Raw genomic sequence first — 12,749 nt, 5'->3', positions numbered from 1 at the left:
TGCTCCAGTGAGATTTTCTGAAGATCTGCAATTGATGTAACAGTGTGTTTACTTGTCAAACTACTGCTGGTTTTAATCAGGTTTCATTCAACCATATTTAAAGATGTGTGAATAATGTGCTATTTTATTCATTATACAGTCAATTTACGATTTCTTCCCACAGTCCCAAAACCTCCCTGTGAGGTTAGTTGACAACCCTAAATTGTGACTATGAGAGTGTGTGGTTCTCTGTCTCTCTGTCCTGTGAAGGACTGGTGACCTGTGTGTACTCTGCCCTCGTTCATAGTTCGCCCTGTGCGCCTGAACAGAAAAAAGCAGTAAAGAAGATGATTGGATGTATGTATGTATGTATGTATGTATATATATATATATATATATATATATATATATATATATATATATATATATATATATATATATATATATATATATATAAGTAAGTGGACTGCAACGTTGCACGGCGCATAACAGGTGTTTATGATACCAGAGGCCCCCCTCGTGGTCAATGAAATAAATTACATGTTAGAATTTACCCTTCAAATTTAAGGTAGTTGGAGCAGTATACATATAATCAACTCTATGCATTGATTTACAAGTTTACACATTTGCATGTATGTATTTACTGTATTTGTTTTTAAATATTCCTACTGTCTCCCATTTCTGGTTTTAGCTCACCGCACAATTTCTCTTTATCGTCAGAATCAGGTGGGACATTGAAGAACAATCCCCTTAATGTCAAATAAGGAGATATTTATAAAACAGCATATTTTACACAATTATTTGATGTACAATGAATTGCTTTCTTCAGGGCATCATTGCTTTAAATATTTGACCAGAAAACAATCTGCAATTGAAATGAGCCTTGACTTTATCTTTTTGAAAATGTTTTATATTCTTTTATTTACCCTCCCCTCTTTCATGATATGTATGTTCACAAGTATATATATTCATATCGATATAGTTTCCCTTTGCAGGAGCAGATACAGAATGTTTCTCTGCGTGTTAGTATAACTGTGTATGTGACCAATAGATAATCTTAAATTCTGAACAACAAATGTGAATAAATGAACAATACTGATAATCAATATTTTTGAACATCACTGTTTGTCTTTGTCTGACAATACTTTTGAAAACAAATTGACAAATCAACTAAGTGCAAAAAGCTCCATTTTACTTTCTGTAGGACGACAGGTTTTTAAACTGGCCAATTGGTAAGTGAGTTTGTCATGTCAATATCTAAGAACCCATTATAGCAGCTTTCTGAATGCTTAATTGCAAATAAATTATCATCCCGATACACTTTAACCTGTTTGACTGTATTCAATCCCAGCGTAGAACTTGACTGTCTACAGACCTTCTTGACCGCTACTCAATTTGGCCTCCCTGAAAACAAAGGAACATAATGCACGTTCCCATTTCAACCATCAAACTCATCCTTTGGAGAAAAATCATTAACCATAGTCTAACCTTTTAATGAAGTTTGTACTCAATATTTTAAGAATAGTCTGTCACTGAAAAATATATATTTTTTTAAATCTGATTGGATGATGGCAGATAGAAGCCTTGCTGGTCATTTGTCTTACTACATTTTGGTAAATAAGCATTAAGTAAAGCGTGAAACTAACGTGAAACTAACGTGAAACTAACATTCATCAGATGGTTTTAGTTAAACAAAAAATCTATTAAATTAAAAGCAGTAAAACAGCTCATGGAGTGAAACATTAAGTGTAACAGTTGAAGGCATTATATATAAAGACCACAGTCATCCCTTCATTTGAATGTATTAGTAAGCAATTGTCCTAGTTTTGCCTCTTTTCCTTCATGACTACTGATTTTGTTAACTTAATAAGTTACAAACCAAAAACCAGTGGCAGTTCATTTCAAGTTGGAAGCTGTCTTTAGGAGCAAAAACAGAAATTGACTCAAGTGTGCCGTGTGTGAGAGCCAATAAGCTCCAGTAAGAGTTTCTGTCTCATTCTGTCGAGCATTAAGCAAAGCGTCGTCCGAAGTGTTTCACGTTCACTCAAATCCTGTTTACTGAAGACCTTATTTCCCATGAACTACTGCCAGCCATGTGGAAGATGCTTAACTGTATGTAATAAATACTAGTCCGTAATCAGAACACTTGAGAGATTTATTTTCAGGTTTGCTGTTTTGTTGAGGCTTATTTTTGTTGCTATAATGCCTTTAAACGCAAAATGACATCGATTACTGAATGGAGCACCCTGTGTTTCAGTGTCACAGGACAAGAAAAGTGTTTGAGAACTAAAGGAGAAGAGTTTGTCTCAGTGACAAAGTTGTTCTGTGCGAGGTGCCTTTCTGCAGCCAACTCCGCTCTTTAAACTTTTGTACCACAGATCTCAGCTTAAAAGTCATGTTGCTATTTTGGCTTAATATCTGACCTTTGGCCTTCCCGGCCACCACATGTCCAAGCAGTCCAGCCAAGAGCGAATATTATTGGACCACCTCTGTGTTCATCAGATTATCTGAAGCTCTCACTGGTGAAAAAGGCTGCCCTGTCACGCACCGCCACTCTCCAAGCGGCTATAAAAAGAGTGCGGTATGCTGGCGAGGGTTCACTGTTGGTCAGTGTGTGTGAGCACAACTTGAAAGGGCTGTTGGCTCCGTGTCCGGTTGAACTCAGGAGATACTGTTAAGCATGGCTGCCACCCACCGTCTGGTCATCGTCCGCCACGGCGAGAGCTCCTGGAACCAGGAGAACCGTTTCTGCGGCTGGTTCGATGCTGACCTCAGTGAGAAGGGCATGGAGGAGGCCAAGCGCGGAGCCAAGGCCATCAAGGATGCAGGCCTGAAGTTTGACGTGTGCTACACGTCCGTGCTGAAACGCGCCATCAAGACCCTGTGGACCATTATGGAGGGCACAGACCAGATGTGGGTTCCTGTGATCCGTACATGGCGCCTGAATGAGCGCCACTACGGAGGCCTCACTGGACTCAACAAGGCGGAAACGGCTGAAAAGCACGGTGAGGAGCAGGTGAAGATCTGGCGTCGTTCCTTTGACATCCCACCTCCAGTCATGGATAAGGACCACCCTTACCACAAAATCATCAGCGAGGTGAGATGACTGATCACAAATTGAAAAAAGTACAAGAAAGGTAACATGCTTCATGTTTTCAACCATTAAAACTCATCAGATTCAACAGGAACTGGATTTTTTCCTTGTATTGATATTAAACCTGCCACTTTTTCCCCTGGATCTTGTTGAAGTACGAAACTGTTGTCAGCTGTGGAAGAAACACCCTTTCACTTATTGTTTTCTACCTCTAGTCTCGGCGCTACAAGGACCTGAAGGCCGGTGAGCTGCCCACATGCGAGTCACTGAAGGATACAATTGCCCGTGCGCTGCCCTTCTGGAACGACGTTATCGCTCCCCAAATCAAAGCTGGCAAGAACGTGATCATTGCTGCCCATGGCAACAGCCTCCGTGGCATCGTCAAGCACCTGGAGGGTTAGTACGACGGCCTGCATGTGAACAAAAAGAGTAAATCTGTTGTATCTGCTGCTGTAAAGGATCGAGGTGAAAGTGACATTAAAAGAGGGTTGGAAATTGAGTGGTTTAAAAACAATGTTTACTGTTATTTGCATACAAGGCAGGACCTGAATAGCCTCAGCCAGACGCTTGTCTGCCTGCAGACACACCGAGTTGTGGATTACAGTGCATATAAATAGCATGCGGGGACTCACACCAGAGCTCAGGGAGAGGGGAGAGGGTCACGAGCGTGGTTCCCGTTACAGTCACGACCTTTATGCAGAAAGGTTGAACTTTTTCAAGGAGTGGCCAGATAAGGGAGCTGCACATTCAGGGGGCCTCAAGGGCAAATGGTATGTGTAATTACATAATAAGATCAGATTTCTTGGAATATGACATGTTGCAATAAGAAAACCTTCAAATACCACCAGACATAAAGAAAATTTGGCTATACTCAATCAATTATTGTTGTGTGCTGATTTCTGTCAATCTGTGCTCACAGGCATGTCCGACGCAGCCATCATGGAGTTGAACCTCCCCACAGGAATCCCAATAGTGTATGAGCTGGATGCAGACCTAAAGCCCACCAAACCCATGGCCTTCCTCGGTGATGAGGAAACGGTGAAAAAGGCCATGGAGGCCGTGGCTGCTCAGGGCAAAGCCAAGAAGTAGAAGCATGAACAAAGACTCCTACCTCTTTGTCCTTCGATCTGATCCGTTCATTCCACCTGGGGAAATGTTACATTTTTCCTTTGGAGATGGGCCACACATTAATCTCTGTTGTTGCTTAAACGATAGAGACAGGAGCCATTAAATCAACCAGATAGCTGGGCCCTGCATTTGATGCGATCACACATCACTCAGCCCTTTCAAATTGTTAAGCCCTATTTTGAGGGCCGCACCACCCTGGCACAACCAATAAAGAATCCATGTTTTTAATGTGTCCCCTTCAGTTTTCTTCTCATCCTACCACAAATTACACTGTCCTACACCTTTGTCTCCTCCTCCCATTTTTCATTTAGTTCCCACTTGGAAATCAGCGGTTTCAGCAAAGTGCAAGCGTGCTGTGAAATATGAGGCACGGAGCGAAAGAGAGCGAGGGGGGGGGGGGGGGGGGGGGGGGGGGGGGCAGAAAACAGTGGAGTCAATGAGTTCATCCTGGCAGCGCCTCAATGATGCATTAAAGGGCTCGCCTATCTCCTGCTTCAGTCAGATCACAACTTCAAAACACGCAGGCAGGCAGCGCGTTGCTTCAAAGTATTCCCTCACACATCAAACATCTTACAGTATGTCTCAAAGCTCCCCAAGACAAAATGCGCGACAAACACAAAGCAGATAAAGATAGTTCCACTCGGGTACTGTATATCAGCCTGCCTTTTACCGGGGAAGTTAGGGTGTACCTTAATGCAATTTATTCTCTGTGACTGTCTTCACCCTGTAATAAAATATTTCGGTTTTGACGAGGATTGTGCTTTTAAGGATGTTTCCATCTACAAAGGATGTGTTCAGTCACTAGAAGCTTAATATCATCAAGGCATCAATATGATTTCCTTTTTTGCAGAAAATATAAATGCAGTGGAGAATAGACACCGCTCCAAAAAATTCTATTGTTTTCACAATGTGAAGTTGCAAAATTGTAATTTCCTTTAAAAGTAACTGGATCCAGTCAAATCTGTAATTATCTTTAAGGACATCATCACTTGTACACAAAGCTCAAGATTAGATCGACAGAGAATTACAACTTTCACAACAAAAGCATTACACTAAGAACAGCTCATAAATGCGAAAATGACACGTTACATGAACACTATTTCATTAAATGCTCACAGAAAACAAAAACAAACCAACAAATTTGAATTTAAACAACAGACATGCAATAATTAAAACAAATTGCATTATCATAAGATTGATTTAGAAATAATTTTCCTAATTACTAGGCTGCAGTGAATGAAAAGTTGAACAGAAACATTTTTTAATCAATCTAGTACAGTAATTATTATTATAATATTATTTACTTATCTCACCTATTATAGTTTTACTGTATCTTTCACTATCACAGCTATTCATTTCTGTCTTTCATCCACATTAATATAAAAGACCAGAAAAGCCATGGACCGTACCATTCTCTAGAATGACCCAGTATAAGTATAGCACCATTAACAGAAATACTGCAGAGTAGCAGAAAGGTGAAGCTGGTCAGAAGCTGCTTTTATAGTAGTGTACACATGCCACCTACTGGCTAACCGATGAACGCATGAAAAAGCGATTTAAACAGTTTTTGTCAACACATTTAGTATAAGGCACACTTTTCAAAACTGAAAGTCAAAATATTTTTTTCCAGCTTGAGAAAGAAATGTCTCATGGGACAGTTTGTCAACAGTATCTTTTCATTTGAAAGGTGATTTTTACACAAATTCAAAGTCACGTTAAAGGACACTCTGTCTTTGGTGTCCTTTGGAAAGGAGCATGGGGGGCAGACGAGCACTTTAAATGCAATGAGACCGTTTTGTTTCCGGTGGCAGAGGCTTTGATGCTGATCAGGGTGTCCAAAGAGTTTTTGTGAGCTCAGTTCTGGTTCAAGTCTTTGAATCTGCAGCAGTTTTAACAGAGGCTTGTCTCCTGAGGGGCTTGAAGAAAATGGGCAGAGAAGCGATCTTGAAACGATTATTTTTGTAGGTGACCGCTTTACTGGTTCCCTCTTTGGATGCTTCGACATACTCAGAAGCACTTGACACGTTCTTTTCTATATTGTTGATCAACTCCCCCTGGCAGGATAAAAAAAAACATGAAAGACATAAATCAGAGTTTGATCGGCGCACACATGGGTATGTGGTCAGACGAGGAACGCCTTTTTACCTGAGTCTCCAACAACATGGCAGTGTCTGCAAACACCTCATGCAGCTCTTTAACGCTGGACTCGAGGCAGGTGATGTCTTGATGACGACGTTCGATTTCAGTCAAAGCCTGACTTGAAACGTCAGCGTCACAGTTGATCTGTTAAAGAAGTGTACAAGAAACTTGGTTAAAATCTAATGAGCAATGATAATGACAATAAAAAAAAAAGTAAAGTATGCATTTCTGGCTGAATGCAAAGAGCTTCAGCGAATCGCAGCACAGACGTTTTACTAACATCAGAAATGAAAATGGCCAGATTGTCACAGTGCAGCATCTCCTCCAATTCATCATCTGTGGTCACTTTGTCCACTGAAAGACACAAAACAGAATTTAAAAAGTCATTACCATAAATCATAGACAGTTTTTAGACTATATTGTTGTGAGTGTAAACAAAACTAACGTTGATTTTTTAATGGTGACAAATAGAGGAGACAACAATAAAGTCCAATCAAGGCACATGCTTTTCTATTATATCTGATAGGAACCTGACATAATGATATTCCTTTTTGATGCACACTAAAGCACTTTCTAACAGAAATAAATGTTTGATAATGATTACTGCAGGCACTATGCAAATAGGCCTCAAATATTTACACATTTATATTCATACAATCATATAAAATTGGGCTGCCATTTGAAATCTTATACTTTCCATAGTGTGACTTCAACAGTACATTTTCTTAACCCATTCTTTTCTGTTACTGTATTTACAAATGGACTAACAGGACTGACTGATGTGGTTTTTTGCTGCTATAGCAAAAAAAAAAAAAAGAAAGAAAGAAAACCTGCAGCTAACAACTTCACCACAGGGAGGCGTAGTTACACCTTTATTAATCTAAGCTTGAGTCACCTCATCTACAATGTGTTTAGAAGAAAAAAAATAGGGTAAACTTTTATAGAGACCAGAATAAGTGACTATAAACAATGAAAATAGGACACAATTAAAAAACAGGTAGTGAACAATTCACATGATTACAGGCCTAAATGAAAAAAAAAAAATAGTGACAATCATTTTCAGAAGTCAAAAAAGGTTTGATATAATGGGAAATGGTGCAGGTGTGAAGAACCTGTGGGATTGAACAAGCCTGAAATATTTGGTGGGAAAAGGAGCAGTTAAACTGTTGATTTAGACAAAATATTGGTCTCGAAGGTTGTAGTTGTTTACGCTGTGTGAGGAAACAGGAAATCCCATGCGACTTCTCAAACACGCTGGGATAAATAACAACTAACAACTGTATATAAATGTCTTGGAAGTCAGGAGACCCGTTGCTGCAGTTTTACAAAAGAAACAATGTCCCATTCCTGTCTGATGCAGGATTCTAGTGTCTCGTAGTCCAGGGACATCATATTACTGACCTTGTGAAAAAAAAATGCACTGGAGTTGTATTGTTATGGACTCCATACAAAAGAAAATGAAAACCATCACTCAATAAGATGTGAAGAGGGACGTCACACCAAAAGTAATAGCTCACCCTAAAGCTTTATTCAAGCCAAATGTGTTAAACAAGACAACGCAAACATGGGCTAAAGGGGCAAAAACAAGGACTGTAGGCTTTGGCAAACTGCTGCAAACCTCAGTTATCGAGCCTTTCGAGGCGCATCACTGCCAACAAGAGTTGTGACATTTGCAAATTATTATAATCTGTTATTCTTTACATTTTACTTTACCAAAACGACAAACTCCCGCTTTAAGAAGTAACCCGCGTTTGCGGAGACTCACCAATCTCCAGCTGCCTCTGAATTTGAGCCTTGCATTTCTCCCTGAAGGAGACTTGTGCCTTATGGTAGCTCCTCATGACGTCAGAGAACCACCGGGTCAGGTGCGAGTGCTGGAGACAGGAAATCAGCCCAATGTGAAATCAAATTATTGAGCCAGAGACGAAAATTAATCACTTGAAGGATCAGTTCTATGAGGAAGCTGCTGTCAGTTGTACGTTCCATAGGAGAATGAGGATTGATCAGGACGAGGAATAAAAGCGCGTCCACACCTGGTTCTTCTGAATACGGTGGATTACTGTGGCACCCGTACTGTCGTCATCCACCGGCCATTCATTTTGCATGACTGAGGGAAACACGAGACAAGATAATAAGACACAGCTGTTAAAAAAAACAACCAAATAAAGCTTAACGAAAAGCCGAAACACTCATCCATGTTTACGCTACGAAGCCCAACGTTGTGTTGACGGCCAGTTACAAAAGGAAGTTCACTTCACTTCTTTGTCTCTTATTTACAAATCAAATTCTGTGGCATCAACTATTCAGGTTGAGTATTTGAGGAAATGATGTGAAGCCGTGTTCCTCTTCACTGTCTAACACAATCCTGTCATACGTTAACACATTAAAGTGGCTGCACAACATATACCGCAGTGTGGACCGGTGTGGAAAGTATTTCCTTTTTTGTGAGGATTCAATAGTTGCCTGCACCTACATTTTAACTTGGCTTGAACCAGGTTTGCATTCTTCTTGGTGTCACTGTTCAGCAGCTCCAGTTCATCTTTGTTTTCTGAGAACAATACAAGAGGTTTACTTCACAGGGGGAAGAATTTCAGCACATTCTCAAAGAGGCATATCATTATTAAAGTATGTTATTCCTTAGTTAAATCTGTTTTTTGTTTTTTTTTAAATCCACCCAATTATTTTTATTTTAAAAGTTCCAGACCAAGGAAATAAGGTCACTTTATTTTGCTAATGACGATGTCTCTCATTTAGATGCTCTGCAAAGACAGAACCTGAAACAAGAAATTGGAAAAGGTTGTCGAATGAGTTACTGCCGGGTAAGCAGTAACGTTTGGAATTTTTCAGAAGCTACTATAACCCATTTTCAAATGTGTTAAAACATTGTACCTGAAACCTTTTATGATATAATTGTATGTAATTATGATTCTCTGGTCGTAATGTTTTTCAATGCATAATGAGTGAAAGCGTCCCGGTGTTTTCTTTTTGATAGTATCGACAAGCTCACGTTATAAATGTGTAACAAGCCGGTGAGTCGGTTGTATTGAGGAAGTGGCTGAAATGACTACTGCAAGGTTCAAGGTTCATGTGTGCTTTTAGATCCTGTGAGGGTACATTTTCAGCACCAGCAATTTATATACCAAAAAGAAAAACAGCCCAGGCAGTAAGTTTCATATATAATGTTGATTTATTCAAAAACTCAACAGCAGCGGGGACAAAGGTGTTTCTAGGTGAGTTTATTCGACATGTTGGTTGTTCGGCTCTCTGACGGGGCGGTAGAAGTGAGAACTCTCCACAGAGCAGATAGCTTGTATTGGCCAGAATAAATCTGGGTTAACTCGAGGATCTCGCTTTGTAAGGTCAAGCAGTGTTATCCCAGCCATCACACTGCACTCATTCACAACCTTAGCCATTCTGGTCCTATTCCTAAAAAAAACATTCAAATGTCGAAAAGAAGATCAAAAGTCTGTTTGTTATTTTCCGATACTGTGCCAGGGCATTTGTAATGGTTGACAACCTCAACAGCTGGACGACCAGAGGTACCTCAGATCTATGATCATTTCTTTTGTTTTGGCCCGATCCATAGCAAGGAGAGACGACTGGCACCACTCAGTAAAATCAGACACAGCTTGGACATGATCATGGCTGTCATTACTCAAAAAAAAAAAAAAAGGGACACGGACACCGAGTCATAAAACACATCAAAAAGCTTTGACAGCCCATTTGTGTACGACACAAACAAATAGGGGAAAAGACAAATCCTTGGACATGCACAAAAAGGTCCGCTTTTGTAGACATCATTCACCATGTATGAGTCATTATTTTTGAGAAACAGGCCTGTCAAATCCTGTCACAACAACATGATGAGAATTTAGGGATTGAAATAAAAAAACAAAACAGGACCAAACTTAAACTGCATGCGAAGTGACGGAAGATGAAGGCATAGGAGTAACATTAATAGCTATATTCCTTTTGACAAATATAATATTTAGGAAACATTCGACAAAAAGACTTAAAGCAACTTCATAGAAGTTGATTTAGCTCAGATAATTCAGCTTCATCTATGTTGAAATACATTTAAATGTTTAAATTCTATAGCCCCAACATGGAAACTTGCTTAATAGCTAATATTGCATTTATTCCCAATCACCTTTGAATACATAATGACAACGTTAATTGGCCGTTAAAAGCAACATTTTTACATAAAACAAATAAAGTATTTAGCCGGCTGCTGTCCTGTGCCTTCTCTACAAACACCTACAAGTACTGTATGTTTGTCAAGGGCAGTTCAGTTCTGCTTATTTGTTGCCGTTTCTCTGTGCTAAAGGAGGAGTTAGACGCCCACAAGCATCAACATTACAGCGAAGACATCACGTTTCACGCGTGTAAATCCTCAAATCAACTTCGTGAGTTTAATCATGAAATGAATCGGTGTGAACTTACTTCTGTCCTGATTCTGGGAGGAGAGGATGACGCCGTGTATTCTCCGCAGCTCCTCTGCTTGACAGGAGATTTTTGCAATGACACTTCTGACTTCCTCAACCTGCAAACACAAACACATGCATAAGTGGAAATGAGTACATTTGGATGGTTTCTTTCCCGATCAAGTTTTGCTTACGTGCACTAAATGTGGCATTAAACCGTATGGGTTACCAGTAATCCTGTTCCAGAAAGCTAAAAAAAAAAATCAACAGTAATTATCTACGGCCATTAAAAAAACACGCAGCAAAGACCATGATACACACAGTGACTCACAGGCATTTGTATTGTCAACATCATTTAACAGCAGGGTTCAGTTTATCTGCAGCTTCTGAGAACACAGCAGCTGTTTCAGTGATGAAATGACTTTAACCCAGACAGCAGAGGTTCGCCCCCCCGCCCCGCCCCAATACCCTGATCGAAGTGAAAGTTACCGTTTTGAAGAACTCCTCCATGTTGACTGTGTTCATCGTGTATCATTTCATCCTGCTCCTGTTGATGATAATCGACACTTTTATTTAGATAATAAAAAAAACTAAACAGAAAAAAACCCACACGGACAAAAAACAACTCCTGAAACGTTTTAACATCAACGCCGCTCATTTTAAAGGAATAAAACAACCTTTACAGATTATCGTAATGAACCTCGAGCTCACCTGCAGCACGCTCTCGAGCGCGATGACCTCACCCAGCTCACCTGTGATAAAAGGCGCGGGCACGTAGGCGCGCTCCCGTCAGAGCCGCCAGACAAAGGACCGCCTCCACTCCGCGCAAATCAAACAGAAACGGCAGCCGACTCCATACGGAAGAAGTCATTTATGAACCACGGTGCGTGAGAAAGAAACACAGAGAAGTTAAAAAAAAAAGATTCAATTCGTTTAACACGAATTTTTTCATGTAACTTTGAATCACCATATAACAAGACAGGTTGAATCTGTAAACAAGACGGTGGTTGACCAATCACGGAACAGAATATATACATACGTCACTTCTACAGGATCCGCAAAGGGACAAAAATCAATAAGGTCAATTCCAAGGTAGAGTAAATATTTGATCATTTTCATTAAAGGTAATTAACTGCTATTGTATTGCTGGTGACTATGACACCATTACATATTTCTAATAGCTCAACTATCATTTAAAATCAATATATATCTTGAAGACCAATTCCTGAAAATGTGGGCAATACTAATATTACTTCAGTGGACTTATTTACTTTACACACTTAACTACCTGGTATGTTTTACAAATTGCATAATTAACTTTTTTTTTTTTAAACCCCTACATTTTTAAGAAATTTTAGTGGCCACTCTTACAAATTCAACAAGGTCACATCCCTTCATCTGTCTACTGTTTTCTCATTTTCAGGGTCGTGGCACAGTGGAACTAATCCCAGCTAACCATCGCCGGTTCATCACAGGGCAAACACACAGAGACAGACAACCACACACACTCACCTTGGGGCAATTTAGAGTTACCATTTAACCTCACATGCATATTTTTGAACTTTGGGAGCAAACCTACACAAGGAAAACATGCACACTCCTCACAAAAAGGCCGGCTCACTGGCTACAATAGAATAGAATAGAATAGAAAGAAGTTCTTTATTGTCGCTCCATCAATGTTAACACATGGTGTGAGCAGTGAAATGTTGTGACAGCAACCTCAGTGACAATACTAAAATACACACACAATGGTAGAAAATATAATAAAGAAGGTAAGATATAAATATTAAAATGTACAACTGGGAGGCTTGTCTTTGCCTAACCTACAACTATACTATTGTTCAGCACAACTTAAAATTATGTCAAATTGGTTCATGGGCAGGAAAGATTCTTTATGTTTAGGACTTGAATCTCTATCTTGCTCTCCCAGAAATCTTAACTCTCTTCCTTATAGCAACCATATATATCAGTTAATCCACTTCAAG

The 12,749-nt window shown here is 39.7% G+C and overlaps 2 protein-coding genes across 2 annotated transcripts; one reads left to right on the top strand and one right to left on the bottom strand.

Moving 5' to 3' along the window:
• Positions 1–2,490: 2,490 nt before the first annotated feature.
• pgam2 (phosphoglycerate mutase 2 (muscle)) lies at positions 2,491–4,429 on the top strand. The gene is made up of 3 exons (XM_080477112.1): positions 2,491–3,076; positions 3,289–3,469; positions 3,993–4,429. Exons 1-3 carry the CDS (start codon positions 2,660–2,662, stop codon positions 4,160–4,162), a joined length of 768 nt encoding a protein of 255 aa, XP_080333238.1. The 5' UTR covers positions 2,491–2,659; the 3' UTR covers positions 4,163–4,429.
• A 719-nt stretch (positions 4,430–5,148) lies between these two features.
• On the bottom strand, positions 5,149–11,777 carry LOC308118369 (syntaxin-2-like). Its single transcript, XM_080477757.1, has 9 exons — positions 11,476–11,777; positions 11,254–11,311; positions 10,784–10,883; positions 8,814–8,888; positions 8,374–8,447; positions 8,106–8,214; positions 6,621–6,694; positions 6,347–6,484; positions 5,149–6,255 (listed from the first exon to the last, which is right to left on the bottom strand). The coding sequence occupies exons 2-9, from the start codon at positions 11,287–11,289 to the stop codon at positions 6,067–6,069; spliced, it is 795 nt and encodes a 264-aa protein (XP_080333883.1). The 5' UTR covers positions 11,290–11,311; positions 11,476–11,777; the 3' UTR covers positions 5,149–6,066.
• Between the last annotated feature and the right edge of the window lie 972 nt (positions 11,778–12,749).

The sequence above is a fragment of the Lipophrys pholis genome (assembly GCF_963383615.2).
Source record: "Lipophrys pholis genome assembly, chromosome: 12".
Taxonomy (NCBI): domain Eukaryota; kingdom Metazoa; phylum Chordata; class Actinopteri; order Blenniiformes; family Blenniidae; genus Lipophrys; species Lipophrys pholis.
The sequence above is the reverse complement of the archived record's forward strand: the minus strand, read 5'-3'. Positions and strand labels throughout refer to the sequence as shown.

Coding starts and splice junctions, on each gene's coding strand:
- pgam2 (XM_080477112.1), top strand. CDS start 2,660: ATGGCTGCCACCCACCGTCTGGTCATCGTCCGCCACGGCGAGAGCTCC. Junction 3,077..3,288: donor ACCACAAAATCATCAGCGAG/GTGAGATGACTG, acceptor TTCTACCTCTAG/TCTCGGCGCTACAAGGACCT. Junction 3,470..3,992: donor CATCGTCAAGCACCTGGAGG/GTTAGTACGACG, acceptor CTGTGCTCACAG/GCATGTCCGACGCAGCCATC.
- LOC308118369 (XM_080477757.1), bottom strand. CDS start 11,289: ATGAACACAGTCAACATGGAGGAGTTCTTCAAAACG. Junction 8,889..10,783: donor CTCCCAGAATCAGGACAGAA/GTAAGTTCACAC, acceptor TATTGTTCTCAG/AAAACAAAGATGAACTGGAG. Junction 6,695..8,105: donor TCAGAGGCAGCTGGAGATTG/GTGAGTCTCCGC, acceptor TGTGTCTTTCAG/TGGACAAAGTGACCACAGAT.